The sequence below is a fragment of the Sebastes fasciatus genome, chromosome 22, assembly GCF_043250625.1.
Source record: "Sebastes fasciatus isolate fSebFas1 chromosome 22, fSebFas1.pri, whole genome shotgun sequence".
Classification (NCBI taxonomy): domain Eukaryota; kingdom Metazoa; phylum Chordata; class Actinopteri; order Perciformes; family Sebastidae; genus Sebastes; species Sebastes fasciatus.
In genome coordinates, this window is record NC_133816.1 from 1,326,974 (window position 1) to 1,351,044 (window position 24,071).

General features: G+C 41.2%; 1 protein-coding gene across 4 annotated transcripts in view; it reads left to right on the forward strand.

Moving 5' to 3' along the window:
- tnfsf10l (TNF superfamily member 10, like) overlaps positions 1-23,724 on the forward strand; it is an 86,789-nt gene extending 63,065 nt beyond the window's left edge. Inside the window, exons 3-9 of one of the 4 annotated variants that reach the window (XR_012592550.1) lie at positions 14,058-14,094; positions 14,229-14,336; positions 17,316-17,479; positions 19,443-19,553; positions 19,642-20,805; positions 20,847-21,611; positions 22,087-23,724. Coding sequence is in view for 1 of the 4 variants with exons in the window: in XM_074624545.1 (XP_074480646.1) it covers positions 14,058-14,094; positions 14,229-14,336; positions 17,316-17,479; positions 19,443-19,553; positions 19,642-19,827 (606 nt within the window). In the remaining 3 variants the exon portion in view is untranslated. Of the gene's footprint in view, positions 1-14,057; positions 14,095-14,228; positions 14,337-17,315; positions 17,480-19,442; positions 19,554-19,641 lie in introns of all 4 variants that reach the window. The other 3 variants (XR_012592549.1, XR_012592548.1, XM_074624545.1) reach the window with 3 other exon arrangements.
- Positions 23,725-24,071: the final 347 nt, after the last annotated feature.

The window sequence follows — 24,071 nt, forward strand, 5'->3', positions numbered from 1 at the left end:
TTAAAAATGTATTTTCCCTCAGCTGGTCAAGCGGCGGAGCATCACAAAACACATTTCATTCAAACTGTTTCAGTGGTCTTAATTCATTGAGTTAGATTTGATGTGGTGGCTCTACACACTGGTCTTCTGGGCGAACTTTGAAGACAAATGGAATAGTTCCCAGTGATTAACAAATAGAAGTTTTGCATGAAATGCCCATCCATAGCTGTAAGAGGAAACACAGCATCCTCTCCCTCCTGATACCCAGATGTTACACGTCCCTTTGGCTATTATCCTCATTTCATGACATTTGGTGAAACATGCCATCATGTACTATTCCTTCCCTTTATCTTCTACATCTCTGGCGGAAAGCCTCTCCTTTTCAATTTCCCCATGTTCCCCTCAAACCCTCGTAAAGTTGCTGTATTCACTAGATATGAAAAACTTAAGATGGGAATAGCTGGAAAAACAAATGCTGAAAAGAGAGCGGACGGAGCCAAGAAGTCCGAGATTGAGAGAGTGCGGGGGTTAGAGAGAGGGTGAAACCGTGACCAGAGCAGGGGAGGGAGAAGTGAGAATGGAAAACATGAGAGATAAAAGAGAATACGAGTTTTATTGCTCTTGATGAAACCTGATGAAACATGTGTGAGCAATAACAAACATTATTATGGATTGCAACACACTCAGCTGACACCTACTAAAGGAAAACAACACTCAATTCTGATGTTGTGATTCTTATGTAGTGGTTGATGAGTGTTTACTATAATTTCATATTTCACACAAATTTGTGCCGTTGACCAAGAGCAAAGTGTCTCGACAGCATTGATCTCTGAGGGGCCGAAGAGTCAAACATGGAGGAAGCTGTAGTTTATCAACACTGTTGCACCATCCACTGTTATCTAACGTCCTCTGTCGGCGTCAGAGACTGTATATAAGAAATGGACGTAGTCAGCGTGAGGTCATCCATTGGTTTGTGGACTGTTGTTTTCAAGCCTCGAGTTTTTGACCGTCGCCATCTTAGTTTTTTCCATCACCATTTTGTTTTTTGTCCGTCGCTATCTTAGTTTTTGGCCGTCCCCATCTTGGTTTTTGGCCGTCCCCATCTTGGTTTTTGGCCGTCCCCATCTTGGTTTTTGGTCGTCGTCATCTTGGTTTTTGGCCGTCTCCATCTTGGTTTTTGGTTTTCGCCATCTTTGTTTTTGGCCGCCGCCATCTTGGGTTTTGCCCATCACCATCTTGGTTTGTGGCCGTCACCATCTTGGTTTTTGGCCGTTGCCATCTTGGTTTCTGTCCGTCTTCTTCTTGGTTTTTGGCCGTCGCCATCTTGGTTTTTGGCCATCGCCATTTTGGTTTTTGGCCATGGCAATCTTGGTTTTTGCCCATTGCTATCTTGGTTTTTGGCCATCGCCACCTTTGTTATTTGCAACCAGAAGTGACACGAGAGGGTGGAGCTAAATACAACCAAATGCGACCAAAAATGTTACAAAAAAAGGTTACAATTAACTTTCGTGAACTGAAAAGACACTGTGGAAGGGTTAAAGTTCTAAGACGAAAACATGGACAACGTCGTGGTAGCGACCTGTCAATCACAAGGTAGCCCCGCCCTAAAGCATCCCCTGCTTTATGGTCTATCTGACTCTAAATGGGACCATCATTTACTAAATGAACATCATGCTGGTAATTAGAAAGAATGCAGGTTTAAGGCACCTCAGCATTGGCTTAACTTCTCAGACCTGGAGGTTGCCCACTAGTCATAGCATAAGAGTTGAAATTAGGTTAAAACAAGCAGCAGCGCTCTGATAAACCCTTATAAGGATGTAAAACACATGTCGCCAGCATCAGCATATTTGCACATGAGGTATTTACAGACTAAATATTGTTCTACTGGTACATTTGGCTTGGCTTCAGTGAGAAACTCAACAGTGGGTCTGTTGGGATAAACAGACCCAACATTGTCTAAAACAAGGCTTGTTTCTGCAACCTTGAAAATGTGACATTTTAGTTGCGTCTGATGAAGTCATGGTTCCATTACCACAATCAAGGATGTTTTTGTTGACGAGGGTTTTATTGAATTCTCTTGTGGGGAAAAAGTCCCTACAGTGCACCCCCCGGACGTAGGACGCTTCTGTGAATCCTTAGATTGTTGTGTTCATGTCTAATATCATCTCTTGGCCACACTGTCTCCGTGGCTCAGCTTTTTATCTCTTTTTGTATTTATAGCCATTAGATGTGCACCGACTTCCTGGACCACAGTTCTGCTGTCAGCATGGAAAATAAAATGGGGAAGTTGGCATAAACACGGCTGTGAGATAAAAGAATAAACACTATGAACTCCTATGAAATCATCGCCCTGTAAGCAGAAAGGCTGAGACCACGCTGTGCGTCTGATAAATGGCTCCGTTTTGACAGTCTAAACAATACGCGTTTGAGGCTTGCCATCTTGCTTTAGAAAGATGTGTTTTATATATAATGTATTTCTTCAGGGCTGCACTTTCTTTTTCTTTTTATACAATGTATTCAAAAGAAGCTGTGGTCTTTAGAGATGATTTAATATGAACCACAGAGACAGGGGATTCCGGGCCAAACTGAATCGTAGCGTTTGTTTCGACCTGCCAGATGCAGCAGATGAGACGAGTCATTGGATAAAACAGAGAGTTAAGACAAGTTCATGAGATCTACTTTGCAAGTAAATCAGTGTTTTTTTGTCGTTGTGAAACACTTTTATCTTGTTCATTTGCCAGAGTCCAACTGTAACTGTAAATCACATCAAGATGTGCAAAAACTGTAATCCAAAAGTAGTATTTTTATGTGAGGGGGGAAATAGAACAACTAAACCTAACCATCATGTGCAACACACACCGGCCACATCATGTAACACTGCCTCACTGGATGCCTGTCCACACACACACACACACACACACACACCTGACGTGACTATAATAAAATGTCTTCTGTTCTGGAGAGCTGACATGTGTTGATGCTTGTAAAAGTACTAATGGACTATTTTACCAAAGGCCACAAGGCTCCGTAGTTTTAACTTGTGCTCTTATTAGATTCAACTTTCCTGTGAACTAAGTGTACTCATGAGGCTGGGAGTACCAAATGTTACATCTCAGACTGCTCCATTACCAACTTTATGTTTTCTTGTGTATTGCATGCCATTAAAGGTCCCATATTGTGCTCATTTTCAGGTTCATACTTGTATTTTGGGTTTCTACTAGAACATGTTTACATCCTTTAATGTTCAAAAAACATAGTATTTTTCTCATCCTGTCTGTCTGAATATACCTGTATTCACTCTCTGAAACGCTCCGTTTTAGCGCCTGTCTCTTTAAAAGGTCCCATATTGTAAAAAGTAAGATTTTCATGTCTTTTATATTATGAAGCAGGTTTAAGTGCTTTGTGAAAGTATCAAAACGCTCAATATACGGAGAAATACACACAGCCCATATTCAGAAATTGTGTGTTTGAAACAAGCCGTTAGGATTTCTGTCCATTTGTGATGTTACAAATATACAATATTTAAACCATTACACGGTTTTAAACATAAACATTCTAAATGTGTACCAGTTTATTCCTGGTTGCAGTGTATGTTAATGACATCAGCTGACAGGAAGTAAACATAGACCCAAACTGTTGCCTAGCAACGCAATTATGTTGCAATTCCATTGAAATGCACTAAAACGAAGCGTTTCAGACAGAGGGTGAATACAGGCATATTCAGGCTGACAGTATGAGGAGAATAAAGTTTTTTTTAACATTACAGTATGTAAACATGTTCTAGTAGAAACACAAAATACAAGTATGAACCTGAAAATGAGCATGATATGGGACCTTTAAGAAAAGCCCAGTCTGCTCTGATTGGCTTGAGAGAAAAATATGGTGCACCTTTGTAAAGGTAGATCTCAAGCTGTGGGTGATATATTCTAATGAGCATGCATGTGACATAGGAAGGGGAGCCAGATCTGAATGGCTCGTTGAATCACATGTTTTCTGATGTAAACAGCCAACAAAAAACTGACACAGTCATCATATTATGCCTGGTCAAACGCTTGTTTTGATTTGATGCAGACTTCTCTACATCTTAGCTAAATAATAAAAAAATATATGTATACCTAAATATTAGCATTACTTTTGCATAATCCATATACATGAATCTAAACTGTATGTCACCTGCGGTAACATACACAACTAACTAAATAAACTAGCTCTTACAGTAGGCCCATATTTACTTTGCACAAAGCCAGGTCTCCTGTGAACCTGTGCTGATGCCCCTCATGTCGACATATTTACAAGGTGATCTGTGATGCAAAGCTTCTGTACTGTTTCATGTGCAGGAGGAGTACGTTATCCCTGCACTTTACAGGTAGGCCTATAAAAAGGTTTCACACATCATTCCCGTAACGGCTGTCTGTCTTGTGGTGCGTCAGCAGCAACCGACACGGTCAAAGTCCTTCCCCGAAACAATTAAAGAGATCGAGATGGGAGATAATGAGGATATCACGGAGGCCAATGATTGTGTTTACATGCACACATGCACGAATACTAGCTTGTTTTTATGCCATATGACATCGAAATCATATCTCATATCTCAATTACATCACATACTTCTTTGCAGGATTATCAACCTGCAGAACTTATTAGAGCAATTTAACCCAAATGTTGTAGTGCTAATTTGATGCAACTATCCATATCCAACATATCCTTTTTCAATTAATATCTTTGATTATTACTACATCAGAATTTGACTGGGAACATAGAAGTAGGAACAGAAAAAAACAGTAATATTCCCCCAAAAAAACTGTAATAGCTCCCCCTCTGTGTTTGCATTGTACCAGAGAACATCACTGACATAAAGGCATTACATGCCTATAGACTCCTTTGACGTTATTATGACGTACCCATACAGGTATTTGTATTGTTATTAGTATTTGCTCATGTGAAACGAAACTTAAAACACTGAGAGTCCAAGGAACAGAAGACTGAGGCTGTAAAACAACCCCCCCCCATGGCCTAGTTTCATGCTGTTTGTGTCCTTAGGAGTAAAAAGCATGTTGTGAAAGAGATGAAGGGTGACAGACAGAGAGACAGAGAGACATAAAGAGACACAGGGAGGGAGGAGGAAGAGAGAGAATGAATGCAATAGTCAGCTATGTAGAAAGTGCTTCCTAGCCTCTAGTTTTACAGTCTTCCTGCAGAGGAACCAGAGAGAACAATACAGAGAGAAACCCAAACAAACACATATAGGAAGGTGAATGTGAGAACCGGCTCGCCCTGTTTGTTGTGTTTTATCCTGTATGGTGAAATCGATAAAAGAGCGAGAGGAAGAGAGCCAAGCTAATAACTCAAAGTCTCATCTTAACTAAAGCAATAAAGGGTGATATCAATCTGTTCTTTCTGTGTGAAGCCAACTGCTTCCTTCGCTGTACACAACATTCGTCTGGCAGGAAACTCCCACAGCAAACAGGTCGGTTATCAGTGACTGGGATCGGGTCGGCCACTGGTGCGTTACCTGCTATAAAACCTCAAGATTCTCAACTATAAACCGCTAATGAGCAGAGTGAGTAAATCACAGTGACTGGTAGGATCCATATGCCTAAGAACTATGAAATACATCTTGCATTTTATATGTTGGGCAATTAGATTAAACTGGGCTTTTCAGAGTTGGTCACCCTGACACACTGGTGCTACAAATCTATTCTATCTATTCTAATCTATTCTTCTGCATTATAGAGTTTCATAGAAAACGTCAAGGTTTTCCACAGTTCAAGCATTTATGGTGATAATACTAATTTTTTAATAGGGATGCATCGATACCACTTTTTTTCAGACCGAATACAAGTACTTACATTTGGGTACTCGCCGATACTGAGTACCGATACGAGTACTTCTCTGTGCCAAAAGACCCTCGAAATGCACTAAAACGGAGCGTTTCAGACACAGGGTGAATACAGGTATATTCAGGCAGACAGTATGAGGAAAATAACGTTTTTTTTAACATTACAGCATGTAAACATGTTCTAGTAGAAACACAAAATACAAGTATCAACCTGAAAATGAGCACGATATGGGACCTTTAAAGGAGAGGTGTGTAGGATTTGACGGCATCTAGTGGTGAGGATTGCAGATTGCAACCAACTGAAACTTCTCCCGAACTACGGTTGCTGACGTGAAATCGTGAATGTCTCTCTCTAGAGCCAGATTTTAGAAAGGGAAAGAGATTATGAAAAAGAAAAACAAGACGGATTGTTGACTCAGAGGTGTTTGGTTTAAATTAAGCCAAACATGCAAGGAGCCCTTCAGAACACCCCGTTTTAATTTGTGGTGTTAGCGCTGGAGCTGTTGCCAGTTTCCCTCTTATTCTCTCACAGAGCTGTTCCCTTTTGACGAGGACTGACCAGGAAGAACTGCACAGCTAATAGTGCATTCCTTCTTCTCCAAATCTACACACCGATCTGGTTTTAAACAAAGTCTGAGTTACTTATTAATCATGGACCCAGTTCTGAGGAGCAACATTAGCCAGGAGGTATGTCGCCTCCATCTTCGGTACACAGCTAGTCGATTGGCCGCTGTGGTTTCTCTGCTCTACACTTCTCAAAAATCCCATTTGCATGCACACCAAATCTGGACAACACACACAGACACACAGTGAGGAATGAGTAGACCAGATTAGTGTTGATAAGTTTGTAGCTCAAAGAACTACACACACACACACGCGCACACACACACACACACACACACACACACACACACACACACACACACACACACTGCCAGTCCATGCCTGTCGGGGTCGAGCAGCATATTAAAGTATTGGGTTGCAGCTACTGCTAATCTGCAGAAGAAACGCTCCTTCATGTGCATACTTGTCCCTCTTTTCCTCTCTCAATCCTCTCTTTCAGTCCTCCTCCTGTTCTCTTTTTTTTCCATACTTGTCCACTCTGACTCTCCTCTGTGTTTCCCCCTACTTTTTTTATCCTCAGCCTCTTCTTCTCTTGTTTCCCATAATTGGCCGTCATCTTTCGCTCTCTCTTTTTTTTCCCACCAACTTCAGATTTTTGGCGCTGCAGTCTCACGTATACTCTGCATGCTGGGACTGCCACATCCGCAACATGTGCAGTCAAAACTCTTCTGTTAGATATTTTGAACGTCGAACTGGGACACAAAGGAAAACTAATAAGAACATTTTATCTACGGCTGTCCTCATACAACGTTTGTAGCTATTCCTACGAAAAGTAATAAACTCTAATTGGTATATATCCAACAAAATCAATTTGTATGTAATCCACGTAATCGTGAACCAGGAAGTATAAAGAGCGACAAACGCTGCATAGGGTGGAGGTCGGGGTGGATGGGTGGGTCAAAAAACACCAGACTTTTGACCAGGAGACCAGTGTTAGTATCCCATGTGATTCACATAACTTCCGTACATAAGTAACGTTTTTTAGCCTAAACCTAACTAAGTCGTTTCCTAGGAAGTCGGAGGATTATTTCAAAAGACTGTATGTATGTTACATGCAGAAATTGACACATGTTGCTGGATATTTGTAGGAAAATTGAGGAATAACTTTTTGTAAGATATCATACGAACCGTTGTATGAGGATAAGTTGTTTATCTTGATCCATCAATGGATGGTTGATGGCTGATGTATGATCCTTTGATTTCAATTATTCAAGGATTAAACCATTTGCAGTACCAAGCATAGAGGAAAGACACTATTGAGTTGCATTGTGGGAGTTGTGTGATCTAGCGTTTTGGAGCCAGCCTCTACTGCTTTCAACTTTTATAAATTTGTCCCTTTTAAGTCTCCTTACTTGGGAGCTTCTGGAGTGCAGCTTTAAAAGGTAAAACACCTGCTGTGACATCTGTATTTTGGAGTGGAGGCATGGAGAAGTGGATAATTATTCACACCATCTCGTCGTACTGTACTCTCTCTTCCCCCTTGTAATAAATAAGAGAAACTGTACTGTACGTCTTCTTTTTCTAGCTTTTGGCCAGACAAAGTGTGAGGTGATGAAATCAGACTGTTTCAGTCTCTCTGTCTGGTGTTGCTCTGAACAGGGTAAAGAGGAGAGTTCAGGGTTTATTGTTGTTGGTGTTATTGCAGCTGGAAAGGGTTTTAAGACTTGTGGTGTTACAGACTGCCATAAGCCCATAGAAACACACACTGACAGTGCCCTGGTGGCGGTTTAACCTACATGCACACTCATAAGGTCACGCTGGCAGTGAACTGAAACTTTGAGGCTTGCCACATCAGAGACTTCAGGCTGATATACTGGAAACAAAAGCAGCCCACTTAACGAGGGCAGGAGTGCAGTCTTCTATAATAAAACCACCATGTGACAGACGCTAAAACACTCGTTAAGGACAAAGCTGAAAAACACATAAATATGACTTACTTCCTGGTGGCAGAGAGCCCCCAGCATCAGAAGCCTTTCCTCCACATGGAGCACACTGGGATTAACCCTCTGGCTGGGTCAGATGGACAGTATTTATTGCTTTAAAAAGAGTTAATCACAAAGCATTTCACTGTAAAATCTGACTGTTGTTTATGGTTAGAGGGTTGAGGGTACGGTTTTTATTGTTGTGTTTTAAATCGTCCTCGTCCATTTATGAAGGCAACAATAATGATGTCCAAAAAGGAGACAGGGCGTCCATCAAACTGCAGCCAGGACAGGAAAGCTTGTCACATCGAATCTCAACCCAGTCGCCAGAAAAAATGTTGGCATTGTACGTTTCTGTGAACCACAGGATACGTTGAATGTCGACGTTTCTGAAAACAAAAACACGTTTCATAAAAATACGTTTTATATCAGCCTCGTATCACGATCGCAGAAATGCACAATAACACGTGGTTAACGTTGTGAAACGACTGGTTAGGTTGAAGCAACAAAACTACTTGATTAAGGTTAGAAAAAAGATCATTGCTTGTGTTAAAATAATAACGTAACAACCGTAACAACGTAACTAGCGCAACAACCTAACTAGCGTAACAACTGTAACAACGTTACTAGCGTAACAACCTAACTAGCGTAACAACCGTAACAACATAACAACCGTAACAACCGTAGCAACATAACTAGCATAACAACCTAACTAGCGTAACAACCTAACTAGCGTAATAACCGTAACAACTTAACAACCGTAACAACCGTAACAACTTAACTAGCGTAACAACACAACAACCGTAACAACGTAACTAGCGTAACAACCTAACTAGCGTAACAACCGTAACAACCGTAACAACCGTAACAATGTAACTAGCATAACAACGTTACTAGCGTAACAACGTAACTAGCATAACAACGTACCTAGCGTAAATATACAACAACCGCCCTTATTGGACTTTCTTACGTCCGGATTCGATACTATCACGATATTTGGGTGCCGATTCGATATGTCTTGTGATTTTTAAGTATTGACATTCAATATTACGATTTATTTACAACTTTTTTAACACTCGCCGACAGCTCCGTTGTCTTTATACATCCATGGTCACCTTGACGCTACAGTTGGAGCGTCAGCCGATTTGACCACGAAGATGTGAGTGACGGCTGGCTTGACCACTCGTCATGAGAAAGTCCAATATTTGTTTGACCCGTCCACCACTGCTCCCACCCTCCCGTAGTGGACTTTCTCGCTTGTTATACTCGTTATTACTTTCAATAACGATCGCTCGATATACTACGTCACTTGCTCTGAATGCAAAAACATCCACATTCAACGTATCCGTGGTTTACAGAATCGTACAGTGCCAACATTATTTCCTGGCGACTGGGCTGCAAAACTATGATGCTTCTGGATAGTTTGGTATGGAGTGTCCGAAGTGTTAAAGAAACACACACATTTCAGGGTGAAATAAAGCTGCAGTAGCACCTCAGTAAGGTTAGCAGAGGTCATCTCGGTGCCCCACAGGCATGCATGCCATGCGGTCCTGCTTGTGACCTTTACAGCCTCTTTGATCCCTCTTTAACGAGTAGAATTTAAGAGACATCCTTAAACAAGAAGTTGAACTAGAAGTGTGCTAATAATATGTATTTCCCTGACAGTGCTGGTTCTAATACAACCTTTGGAGTGAGATATCTGGCTCACTTGACAGAATATATGCCCAGGGAGCCCGTTGTGGGCCATCTGGGCTGTCCCAGAGGCCACGGCAGACTAAAGAAGACAGATTTACTACACTGAATACTGCTCACTGCCAGCCAAGAGAGAAATAATAACAACGTGGCTTCACAAAAACTCTCCAGTTGAACAAACATGGCCGTCAGCAGTTTGATAATTTTTTTGTTTAAATTATAAAATTGAATTTGATGAAGAAAAAGAAAAAACTTAGATTTAAGAAGACATCCAAACATGTAACATGAGAAAACCTAATTTTGAAGACATCTTCTAAGAAAGATGAAACATAAAAGGTAAAGAAAGTCTTAAAAAAACATGTTGGCATGTTATCTATGCAGCGTTCATTCACTCCAGCTCATTTGCTGGGAGCTATTTAAGTGGTGCTCGACTCATAACTGTCTCGACCTCCGACACACGGTAACTCTCTCCAGATTTCAGACTACAGACGCACTTAAAAGTTACTGTGAGGAACTTTTAACTGCTAATGAAACAGGGCCAATTTAATGCTGATGTCTCTATATGACGTACGTAAGTAAACAAGACTATCAGCAATCATTGGCTGTTTCTATATAGTTATTCTTAATACCCGTCATCGGTTTCGATTCCCCGCGAAATCACACAAAACAATTGTCCTGCAGCCTACGCTGCTGGAGGCCCAGACCGTATTACCAGGTCCGTTGGAGGGAAGGGAGGCACGGGAGAACCAGAACCAGGACTGAGGGGTCAGACTGTCAGACCCTGCCGCAGTAAAATGAGATGTTTTCTAAAGGGACTCTGGTGCTTGGAAACACTACCGCTTTTGTCAACAAGGACCTCCAAAATCAACCCAAAATGAAAGTTCCTCGTAGAGCTGTGGTGGAACTTGTCTTGTATTCACTTGGACTTTGTTATGTCTTCTACAATTATTCTATGAAGAAAGACTAAAATGCAGTTTAAAAAAAGTTACACTTTACCAAAATCTCTCTTTATTTTCGAGACAGACAGAATATTATAGATTTCTTTTTGTTTTCAATACAGAAATTTTGTTTCCTGTGCTTCCCGCGCCATATCAAGACCAACACGCAATGAGCACAGTCAGGAGGACTGTAACTAACTTAAAGGTCCCATATTGTAAAAAGTGAGATTTTCATGTCTTTTATATTATAAAGCAGGTTTAAGTGATATATAAATACTGTGAAAGTATCAAAACGCTCAATATACGGAGAAATACACACAGCCCGTATTCAGAAACTGTGCGTTTGAAACAAGCCGTCAGGATTTCTGTACATTTGTGATGTCACAAATCTACAATATTTAGACCATTTCACAGTTTTAAATGTAAACATTCTAAATGTGTCCCAGTTTATTTCCTGGTTTCAGTGTATGTGAATGACATCAGCTGACAGGAAGTAAACATGGACCCAACTGTTGCCTGGCAACGCAATTCTGTTGCCATGACAGAGGGTGAATATAGGTATATTCAGACAGACAATATGAGGAAAATAATGTGTTGTTTGAACATTAAGCATGTACACATGTTCTAGTAGAAACACAAAATACAAGTATGAACCTGAAGATGAGCACGATATGTCCCCTTTAAGTTAACAATGATGACAACAGCAGGGCTTAAGAGAAAGAAAAAAGGTGATATTTTGGATAGAGACTGACTGAAATGTTCAATATAATCTGATAACTAAATCCGTTTTCATTGACTTAAACTATACTAAAATAGTTACGGTTTACTTTGACTACAATGCCCAGACTTTTAGTCAACTAAAACTTGACTAAAAAAAAAACTAACAAGGACACGTGACACAGGATTAAGACTAAATATAAATACAAAAAGTAGCCCACAAACTTAACACTCGCTTCATTCAATGCATGCTGTTGACATTAACACACAGCCCCAACAAGTTACAAGCCAAAGCCCTCATTATCTGGGATCATCCCATGCTGTTAGCCGTAATTGACCTTTGATTTAGAGGGCAGAATAATGACTTCAAGCTGGGATCATGCAAACAAGGCAAGACGTTAAAAAGCACCATCAGGTTGACAAATGTATCCCACTGAAACCACCCGTAGAGCCGAGCGTCCACTGTTTGTACACCTGATGGAAACACTGCTGCTGACAAGATGTTTTAATGAAGATGTTTTAATCTTCTAACAGGCGTGTTTTTAGGCCATAAATTGTGTTTTGGATATCAGGACCCTTCAGAAGAGGCCGTTTGCAGCCATTTGTTCTTGATCAGCGTGAAGAACAGCAACAATTTATCAATGAAGACATAATTAAGCGCAGCCAGACTTTCTGTTTTATCTGAATGTCATTGTGCATATTTGAGGTTTTTCACATCTCCATGGAAGTCTCCTCCAGGAAATAATTCCTCAACATTGTCACAATCATTTTCTCTAATTCAGTGTGATTCATTTCAAGCACATTTTACACCTTTTATTCTAAATGTATTAATATCTAACTGTACTAAATACAAACCAGATGCCAACAAACACTGTAAATGGATTATACCTCAGCTGGTCAGACGTCTCTCAGGATGCCATAGAGAGAGCTTCCACTGCTGTGTGGAACATAAATTATACATGAAGCCTCCACAGCCGATTTCACTTGTAAGCCAATAGTTTCCCATGTGAGTGTTTAAGCATTAAAGACAGCGGACATGAACTTGTATATTAAAAACATGCTGTTCTGGAGTCACCCGGACAGAGGCCTGAAAGCTCACAGTGGGTCTAAACATCTGAAAAAGCAGCCCACACATCTTTTTTTTTTATACTTTTCTTGTTCAACTACAGCCACATGCAGGGTTTGAAAATCTGTTGGCAATTTCCTCTCTTTCTCTAAGTGTGTGTGTGCGTGTGGGTAATTTTCTGCTTTCAGGATTTGAGGAACGTGAGGCAGAGACAGGCACAACATGCCTAGCGAGACGAGCGAGCGCGGCCCGCTCCACGCTCTGTACTTTACTGGATCGGGTTCCCCCTTAGAGTATATAGGGTATACACCAGAGAGGGGGGGTGCTCGCATTCACGCAGACAAACACACACGCCAAACCCCAGAGCGATCGCGTCCAATTTGCACGCCGGGTTGAGGGTACGACTCAGGAGAAACAGGCCAAGAATAACAGCACGGTCAGAGCTGGACGGCCATTAAAAACACTGGTGGAATTCATCATATTCAGGATTTTGTGGCATTTCGGCAAATTAATGAGGGATATTTATACCACAGGGGGGTTCCAGCACCTTGCTTCAGGGACTTTAGACAGGCCACATGACTAGAAACAGGTGATTAAACCTGTGACCTTCTGCTTGAAAAGGTCAACGCGTATAGAGAAATAGAAAAGAAATTGCAGGAAAAAGAAGTTAGAAAAGGAGGAGATGAGACGGAGGAAGGTTGACATGTAGAGACTGTAAGTGTGTGAGTGAAAGGGTGATGAAGTGACAAATGTTAAACCCTGGAAATGGAAGGATGAGAAAAGAGAGAGCGGATGTCATAAAAGAAGAAAAGACGTAGAACTGGAAATATATTAAAAGGGGGAGACTGAAGCTTGATTTACAAAGTGAGAAAGACAAAAACAAGTCGGCAAAGAAACATGCGAGTGTGTGAGAGGAGAAATATTGAGTGTGTCAGTGAGATAATGCATCTGTGTGTGTGTGTGTGTGTGTGTACATCTATATTTCCTGGCTGTCTCTACATCTGGGGAAGATGAAACAGAGCGAGGGATGAAATGTGTGATGTACGATGGAAGTGAAACAGAGAGAGGACGGAGAGGAGAAAAGAGGGAACGTTTGTAGTTAATTAATGTGATGATGGAAAGAGGAGGGAGAGGAGGATGAGGAGGAGGAAGATGCGGCACATTTACACTGAAAAAAACTACACAAGGGACTTTAAAATACTTCCATATTGACTACAGTTACTGAGTGGTGTTCTTTCACATGTGTTTGTTGAATTGCATGTTTCCTCTCTTTCTCTCAGGTGACAGAGAACATCATCTCCAAACAAACCTTCATAGGTGAGTCTCTCTCTCTCTCTCTCTTTCTCTCTCTCTCTCTCTCTCTCTCTCTTTCTCTCTCTCTCTCTCTCTCACACACACACAATAATGCAACAAGCGTTGTTTCTGACACTTTCATGTCCTCTCCCCCTCAGAGGCGAGAACCATGCCTCGCTCTTTCAATGACTCGGGGTCAAAGTTCGTGACCTCGGTGGCCCAGAGGCCATCTGCCCACTTGACCCTCAGAGACACCAGCTCTCAAGGTGAGGCATGTTTTATGTCCGTCACAGTTCGGGTGTGATTATTACTTTGGGTCAAGAATAGAAAAGAAATAGAACTATGATTTGATTGTCTGCGTGTTGTTATAATGTCAAGGTTAGAGGTTTATTAGGTTAGGTTTATGATCGCTGGAATACAGCTTTTTTATTGTGCGCTAAGCAATAAAACCATAAATCAAAACAGTAAGAACAAAGACGCTAAACTTGCCTACGTATGTGTGTTTAAATGATGCCGACATCTGGAAGGCAGAGGAGCCCTGACAAATCACACGAGTGAGAAGGTTTAACATAACCTTTAACATAAACCCTGAACTCACTGAGTTATATCTCTTTAAAGGGATAGTTCAGGTGTTTCTCAGTGGGGTTGTATGAGGTACTTCTCCAGAGTCAGTGTATTACCTACAGTAGATGATGGTCAGCACGCCTCCAGTTTAGAGAAGCAGACAAGAGTACCAGCACAGGAGCAAAGCATTGTACTGCTTAAGTGTATAGTTTTTTCACTAGTTCACCTCGACATCAGACAGCCCCTTCCGGCGGGGAACTGAAGCCACTATCTCTGCTATTGACAATCAACCAGTAAAAAAACCAAGTAATTTGACCACGTAGACCACGGGAGTTGCTGGTCTACCGCTGCCTCGATCGGTTAGTGTTGGTAAAGTTGTGTGACTTTGGTTAGTTTGGATTCACCAAAGTCACACAATGACACAAACAAACTAACCGATGGAGGCAGCGGTAGACCAGCAACTCCCGTGGTCTACGTGGTCAAATTACAGGTGTTTTTAATGGAGTCTGGTGGCTTGACAGGAGCATAGATGGATACAATGACTTCAGTTCCCCGTCAGAAAGGGCTGTCTGACAGCGAGGTAAACTGACGATTCTAAATATAGCTGCCCCCCCCCCATCCACAGCAGTACTCCTGTCTGCTTCTCCAAGCTGGGGGGGCGTCCCAACCGCCATACAACCCCACTTCAAAACACCCAAACTATCCCTTTAATCGTCCCTAAGGGAACAGGCTGCTTAAATATACCTTAAATTAATTGGGGAAATCCCTTTATCATTAATATAAGGGCAGGCTGAGGAGCATAGGCCACACAAGGATATGTACTTGTTGTATTAAGGATCAAATTCAGTTGTTTTATCCATTAGAGTTACTTATCCTGCGCACATTCCACCTTAATCTCAAATATGAAAGTGTTTAGTTGAACATTAAAGGATTCAGATTCCTTATGTTTGACAAATTCCTCTTCCAATAAATGCCACTTCCTGCTTGCTAGAGGATATTTCTTCGAAGAAACGCTTTCACCAGCTTGCTTTCAGCAGAACCAGTGAGGTGTATCGTGTATACGGCTCGTAAAACAGATCTTTATTAGGACAGCGTCACATAAGGATAATGGAGCGTATGTGTGTGTTGTAAAACGAGGAATTTTAAAAAGTCGGAATGTGTTTTTCGTCTGCGTGGTTTCCAGACCTTTTTATCGTTTCATCTGAGGCTGGCGTGAGAGCTGCAGGGTGTTGACAATCTGGCAAAGGCCGACTGATGTTATTTCCATTGAGCTGACAAAAGGGCAAGGATGGTGTGTATATGTGTGTTTGTGTGTGTGTGTGTGTGTGTGTGTGTGTGTGTGTGTGTGTGTGTGTAGGGAAGAAGGAAGAGAGGGTGAGGTTCACACATTGAGCCTTGATTTCTCATAAGGAAGTATAACAAGTATAGCAAGATACTTTGAGGGTTGACCTTTGACACCGTTTGTAACAAACATTATCCTACGAATGTGAAGGAAACAATAGTGTGTTAGCATTACCACACACACACAACACACACAAATGCCACATATGGCCGAGGAGCATCTGTGATACAAGCGGTCACTGCAGCAGGAACATCAACAACTGTTCCCACTATTCACACAACTTCTCTGCAGGTTTTAGACAAAAGAAATCCATGCAAACAGGGAATGAAATGAGCACCTGCCAGATAACAGGGTAAATGTTGGCTGTGGCAGGGGAACATTTCAGGTCACCTGCCACCATGGCAGACAGGTTTTCCTTATGTTAAGAAATATTATTTTTAAAAAGCAATTCTAAAGCTTAAATTAAATATTTGGTAAATTATATATTCATGGTAATTAGGTGATAATCAGCAAGTAACCTATTTGAAATTTCTTTGGAATTACTGCCAAATTACCCTAATATTTACCTCAACATTTATTAAAAATTACTTTATTATAAACATTATTTAATAATTATATTCCACTATTTCTCAATAGCTGGTAATTAAAGAAAACAAAGTTAATTGATCTACTTTATTTCCATGTCTGCGGTGAGATCTGTGTCTGATCACAAGTGTTTTCTATTAGTTTTGGTTTTCCAGCTCCGATGAAGAGCAGTCGCTTCTCAAGCCTAAGGGCCTTATTTTAACTATTAGATGCTATTTTAGCATATAATTATTAAATAATGTTTAAAATAAAGTCATTTTTGATAAATGTTGAAGTAAATATAGGGGTAGTTTGGCAGTAATTCCAAAGAAATTTTAAATAGGTTACTTGCTAATTATCAGCTAATTACCATGAAATTTGCGGACCTGTAAAATGAAGCGTTACCAAATATAGTCATGGATTAAGGTTACATGATATATTCTATAATTCTACGGTCTGGTACCGCTGACTCAGTGTTTACAAGTTTCAAGCGTTCTACTTAGATTTCAGAAGTGGCAGATGAAAAACAAGAGTGGCTGGTAGAAATGTTCAGTGACCTGCTGCAGTGGCAGGTGAGGAAAAAGGTTCATTTCAGACCCTGCATGCAAACATGCACATGAATGCTGAAGGCATAAAGTAGGGAAACTGGAAGTGATGCGTGCACACACAGGAAAAGATGCTTGTTGAAGGAATGCCCCAGACTTGCTGACTCAGATGAGCCAGTGGCGTATACTCATCCTCATCCCTACTTCTCTTTTCTCCTCGCCCCCTACAGGGTTCCCCCCCTACCCGATCCCCACGCCAGGTCTCCACCAGTCCTGTCGCCATGTGGTCCGCACGTGGGCCAATCAGAGCTTCGGAGCTCACCTGCACAACATGACCCTGTCCAATGGGAAGCTGCGAGTGCCTCAGGATGGGCGGTACTACCTGTACTCACAGGTGATCATGCTGTACTCTCACTGCTATTTCATTCAGAGGATTTGTTTGGTTTCTTTTATGTAGATTGGGTGCAAACTCTTTCCACACAGGGATGTTGACCATAAAACAAACAGAAAATCATGTTGTTTATTATAGAAATGAGTTGCCTATAACTGTAGTGTTGTTTCTTTACATGGCTGCTGAAGTGATGGTAGCTATGGTGATGCATTTACACCTTGACATGACTGCTTCTAAGGGTAAAGTGGACCCACAGCACTTTGATTAATGCCATCTACTTGATTGACGAGAGAAATATTGCTCAAATATATTTTAAATGTATTCATTTTATCCCACCAGCGTGAATGCAGGCACATGGTACATTATTAATAATCCCAATCAATCAGTATATTTTTTTATCTCATCTTAATCAGTTAGCTTTGTAGGCTAATCAATTCATCTTTAGTCTAAGAGTTGTCAGAAAATGAGGATACATGCACAAGGAAAGTTCTCAGAGCTCAAGGTGTCAACTTATTAATATTGTAAACGTAAATTAATTTAGTTTATAATAATATCAGATAGAGAAAATCTTTATAACCTCGTAAATAAAAACGTGAGGCCACCGGACATTGTTGTTTGCATGATGATTTTTAAATTGATCTAAAATAAAAACCATAATAGCTAGAGGCAGAGCATTCATTGTTTTTACAGCAGAAAGCTGAGGCTTCTGTCTTTCGTCATCACGTTACGTTACGTGTGGTACAATTTGCATTGACAATCTCTGCCCCATAAGGGCCACGGGAGACCATTGTTTACATGATCCTGTTATAACAATCTAAAATAAAAACAGAATAGCTAGAGGCAGAGCATTCATTGTTTTTGCAGCAGAAAGGCAAGGCTTCTCTGTTGAACGCTCGTAATGATGTTGTTACGTTACTTTACTTTACGTGCAGAATGCAACAAAACTATCAAAACACTTTTGCTCAAAAACAAAAAAAATGTGCATAGTTCTTATGGAGTGTTAAGAAATATTTTGTTCATGTTTCTACATTTAGAAATCTTCCAGATTAATATGTTTTATGTGTTTATTCAGTAATATTTTTGTAACAATTTTTGTATTTATGACACAGTTTCAATACTTTTATCAATTATTATGGTTTATTGTGTTAGGGCTGTTGTTTAGGACCCAGAAGCAGACACAGACACAGACACAGCTGGGTGTTTGTGGAAAGTCAGGTGGATTTATTGTAATGAAAGGTGAAGGGATGAGGGCCGCTGGAGAAGCAGGCTGATGAGCAGGGGGGACTGGCTGGGGGAATGAGCTGAGGCTCGATGAGAGGCTGGCACTGGAACCCTGGAGCACAGGAGAATACAATGTTAGCACAGGAAGCACAAGGAAAAAGCACAAGAATCACTCTAGTAACTACTGGTAGAGAGCGGCCGAGAGGATAACACATAGCAGGTAGAACAACCTGGAGACGACTGGCAGGAAAACTGGTGTTCTTGAACTGTGGGTTGATTAGGTTGATTGTAGACAGGTGCAGAGTGCAGAGTGAGACCAGGCGCCTGCTGAGGGAGCCGTGCCCACGCCACACCTACACACACACACACACACACACACACACAGAGACAGACACAGACAGAAAGACAGGGGAAAAGAGAGAACACAGGAAAACACAGGGAATATCGACTTACATAACCTTTTAGCTTAGGTTGTACAGAATTTAGGGATATGAGGCATTTGAAGATACTCAAGGAAATGACATCACAATAAGCAAAAATACCAATAAAGTATTGGTATACTTTACTGCACTGGCGGACCATTTCTATGGCAGAGTTTAAAGGGTTAATCAATGTTTTGAATTTTCCATCGACTAAATGAATCAGATAATTGTTTAATTATTGATCCAAAGAGCCTCTCAGTGTTTTTCCTAATATGATGCTTCCTTTGATCGTCTCCCCCTCCTCTGCTCTCTCCTGCCTCCAGGTGTATTTCCGTTATCCGTCCCCAGCAGCCAGCGACGGAGACCAGCGCAGCGTCAGCCACCAGCTGGTGCAGTGTGTCTATAAGAAAACCTCCTACCCGAGCCCCATACAGGTACTTCATCCCTCTCCCACTTGAAATAACTCAGTCATGTTGACTGATGGAAAACACCTTCCTTACCTTAATGTTCCCTTGTGTGCAGCTTCTGAAGGGGGTGGGAACAAAGTGCTGGGCTCCAGACGCCGAGTACGCCCTCCACTCCGTCTACCAGGGCGGGCTGTTTGAGCTGAGGGCCGGCGACGAGCTCTTCGTCTCCGTCTCTTCCCCTACCATGGTCAACGCAGACGATTCCTCCAGCTACTTCGGCGCCTTCCGCCTGGACCTCTGAGAGGAAAAGGACGGAAGAAGGAAAAAAGGAACAGATGGATAAAACAATGAGTTAGGGGCCTTTTGGATATCCGTTGATTGGAGAAAAAAAAAGGATAATTTAGGCTGAGCTGTGGATCTTGGATCCTCAATGTTTGCTTGGACGGATACACTGAAGGATGGAAGGACTGGGGTTTGGAGGCTTCGCTCGAGTGAAAGGGAAAAGAAAAGAGTGGATTTGTCTTCCTTACGCTCCGTTAAGCATAAACCTAACCGTCGAGATCAAGATATACAAAGACACATGTGCAATCACGTGAGGATATCGATTTTCTGCTGATTCTTGGGGAAGGAAAATTGCCTTTTGGATGTCAAAAAGAGAATTAAACCACAATAAAAAAAAAATCGCCCCCTCCCCCTCCCCCTCCCCCCCCCCCCCCCCCAAAAAAAAAAATTAGCCCCCCCTGCTCCCAAAATAACACATGAATCTCAGTATATCTCGCACGGCAGCAGCCTTTTTTGTGGGAAGCAGTCGGACCCCTTTGGATTTGGATTCAAGACCGAAGAATGTACACACACTAAAAACTCAACCCTCTGCATCAAAGATGTGAGGAAGGATCAGCAGGAGAGAGTCAAATGATCAAACCAAAGCAAACTAATATGTGGAATAAACTTTTTTTTTAAAAAGCGTGCCATGAGAGTGCTGTACATATGAGATTTAGACAATGAACTGTGGTGGTTTTAAAAGTAATTCATGTGTATTTTACATTGACTGGACTTTAAACCACTTGGATTTTGCTGAGGACTATGTTCAACACTAGATCTGTGGATTTTATGCAAAGTCATTTTTGCTTCTTCTGGATGCAGTAATAAGACTGTGAGGAGCAACATAGAGTGCCTTTTTGAAGTCTGCAAGGAGAGGAGGAATGAAAACCAGGAGGAGGAAGAGGCAGAAATCTTGTAAAAGGCCAATAAGAATGAGCCCAGCAGAAGAAGAGAGAGAGTGAGAGAGAAAGAGAGAGAGAGAGAGAGAGAGAGAGAGAGAGAGAGAGAGAGAGAGAGACTGAGGGTGGTATGCAGCCCGACCAGTCTGTGTTGTTGATCTCTCTTCTCTCTCTTTCACTTTCCCCTCGCAATCTCTCTTTTTCTGTTCTGTTCTTGTAAAGAATGTTAAATATCTCGTCTTTCTTGTCCACCCTGTGAAGCTGCATTCACTTTTATTTTAAGGATCAGTTGAGCAACCAAACACAACACACACAGTACAGCATGGGAACAAGATGACAGACACACACGCAAACAGGCGAGTCGCACAAATACAGAACACAGGAGGGCATGTTCCGGGTGGTCCTCAGATCAAAGGTTACGAGCCACGTTTGAGCTCGTTGGTAGGAGCTGCTTCACATTAAAAAATATACCAATATGTACCATACTAATATGTTATTAACCCATTTGTGCCCAAAGATTATATTTAGTTTACGATTATTTGTTCTGATTGGTCTAAAGTCTTGAAATTTGACATACTTTGACATACAACTTTTAGATCACATGAAAAATCTGACTTTTATTAATAGTCAAATTCAGGATTTTTGAAAAATAAGGTAAAACATTGTGTTTATTAAATGTTTTCTATTAGAATTATTATTTTACACTGCATATGTATGTATACATATCATTGATATTCAACTTCTAGTCTTTGGGCACACGGGACTACCGCTTTTTCCTAAAATATAATGTCTATTGCAAAAACAGTAGTTCCATCATGTGCCCAAAGACTGGATATAATATGATGACTCACTTTTCAGGCAAACTGTTTGACCGATTTTGAAAATATTCTTCAGATTTGTGCTCAGGCAAGCCCAGAGAACACTTCCACCAAAACATGTAATTTCAGTAGAGGGCACAAATGGGTTAAAACACCTAGAGATGTCTAAAACAATTCTCACTTTTGCACCAAATGTTGCTGAGTTTTAACCGAGGCATCTTTTGTCTTGCAAATCACAAATTCATTAAAGTTGCCACTAATATTAAAATGGTCTGCTGGAAAATTGACTGCACAGCAAAAATACCAAAATAACATCTGGATCAAAACAGAGAGACGTGCATTACTTTAGCAGAGAAAAGATTAACAGTAAAGAAGTGGTTTAGCATTTTATTCGCTTTCTTGCCAAGAATTTGATGCCAAATTGATGCCCGGAGACAGTTAGCTTAGCTTAGCACAAAGACTGGAAGCAGAGGGGAACAGCTAGCCTGTAGGATCATTTTCGTCACTCACTTGTCAGGCTAGCTGTTTCCCCTTGTTTACACTCCTTGTGCTAAGCTAAGCCAGAGTCAGTTTCCTGTAAATACTCGTCTACGAATATTATATGTTCAAGGCTTTTATTGTGAAAGGAAAGAACTGAAAGAGTAGATCTAGTCTGCACTGCCTTTATCGAGGTTGAAAGGAGTAATAAAGTTTGCCGTCTTGGTTCGGACTACTGAACTCAACCCCTCCACACAATGGGATTGGTTGATGCCTTTATTTGCGGTGAAAAAAACGACACTTTTTCGCCGCGTAATATTTGCGTTCTGAGTGAAAGTACTCATGACAAAAACATAATTATATGGACCTGCGAATTAATAAATTAATTTAAAAAATGACCCCGGAGCGTGAAGGCCTTAATTTCTGGCAAATAAGCGTATTTTCCAAAATGTGAAACTATTCCTTTAATATTCAACCACCCGCCACTCATTCCGTGCCAGTCAGAAGTGTTTGAACGTCATAGTCATAGTTAGTTAACCTGATAAAAGTTGCTAACAAGAAAACAAAAGTAATTTGGGGACACACCAACGGATGGATATCTCCAATATGGCTACCAGACAGTACACAAAAACACGTGCAAACATTCTGGTATTATAAACACACCATACAAGTCCTTGAGTCTTAGGAAAAGACTAACAAGACGCAGATGCGCATAACGAAGGACTTGGAAGCAACGAGAGAGGATATTGACAGGGAGAAACCATGCCACCGACTAGCTACACGCCTTCGTCTCTAGCACGCACATCTACGCACACAATACACACATCACCTCACACCACAGCCAGGCAGACACACACATCATCCAGTGTCACATTGTAAAGACACAAATGTACTCATTTATCCTCCCTGTGCCGTCTGGTAGTTGTCAGTGGGAGAGGGAGTGTGTGTGTGTGTGTGTGTGTGTGTGTGTGTGTGTGTGTGTGTGTGTGTGTTTGTGCACTTGTGTTTGTTCAAAGAGCTCCGTTCACATGGACAGTTCATAAATCCAACACACACACATTTCTTTGTTTGTGTACCTTCGATGTGTTTTCCCTGAGAGGAAGGATTTTCTGCTTACACACCCGTTTAATAAGGTGACATCCAGGGTAAGCCCACTTGCTGGCTCTGTGGCTCACACACACCTGTATATATATACTCTACGAGAAGCTCTGGAAACACAACAACACATCCTGTATATTGTTCTGTGCAAAGCACAAAATTGAAGGCAAATTTAATTTAGTTTGATTGCTGTTTTAGCTGCTTTTTTTTTTGCCGGGTGGCATGCACCTGGTCACGTTTCTGTTGGGCTTTTCTCTTAACCCGCCGACGCTCCGTCTCATCACACATACCGAGCTCGCCTTCCTTCTGTAAACTTGAGCCTAAGTGGGTTTATTATCCAGGGTGACTTCAACAATCATACAGCCTTTTCTGTCTTGCACTCCACCAACACTAACAGACCATTGAAACAGGTCCAGTGATGGTGATAACGCAGCGTACACACACACTCCTGTTACAGCAGCGTTAATCCCTGGGCCAGCTGGGAAAACCTCTGCATTGAATGTGTCTGTTTGTACTGGACAGTTTTGTAGCTGTGAACATGTGTAGCACATTGTTGCTGAGAAAATAAACCAATATTTGAACTTTCCCTTGTGTATGTGGAGATTTACAGTGTGGCAATGTGGTGAGCAACTGCTCATCCCAGTGCAGGCTTCCCAGTAAGCATGGGTTTGATCATTTGAAGGTGAAAAGACGTCTACAGTAGATTTCATTTCATTTTTTCATTCATTTCATTTCAAAATTTATTTCGAACATGTAGAATACAAAAAAATAAAAAAGAAGGAAGTGAGAATGATCATACCAACAAGTGGACAGTCAGAAAGAAGTAGTATTTACATACAATGAAAAGCATAAGAAAAAGAAATTGTCAAACACTTGATGCTTTGATTTACATATTGATTTACATATTGATTTACATATTGATTTACATATTG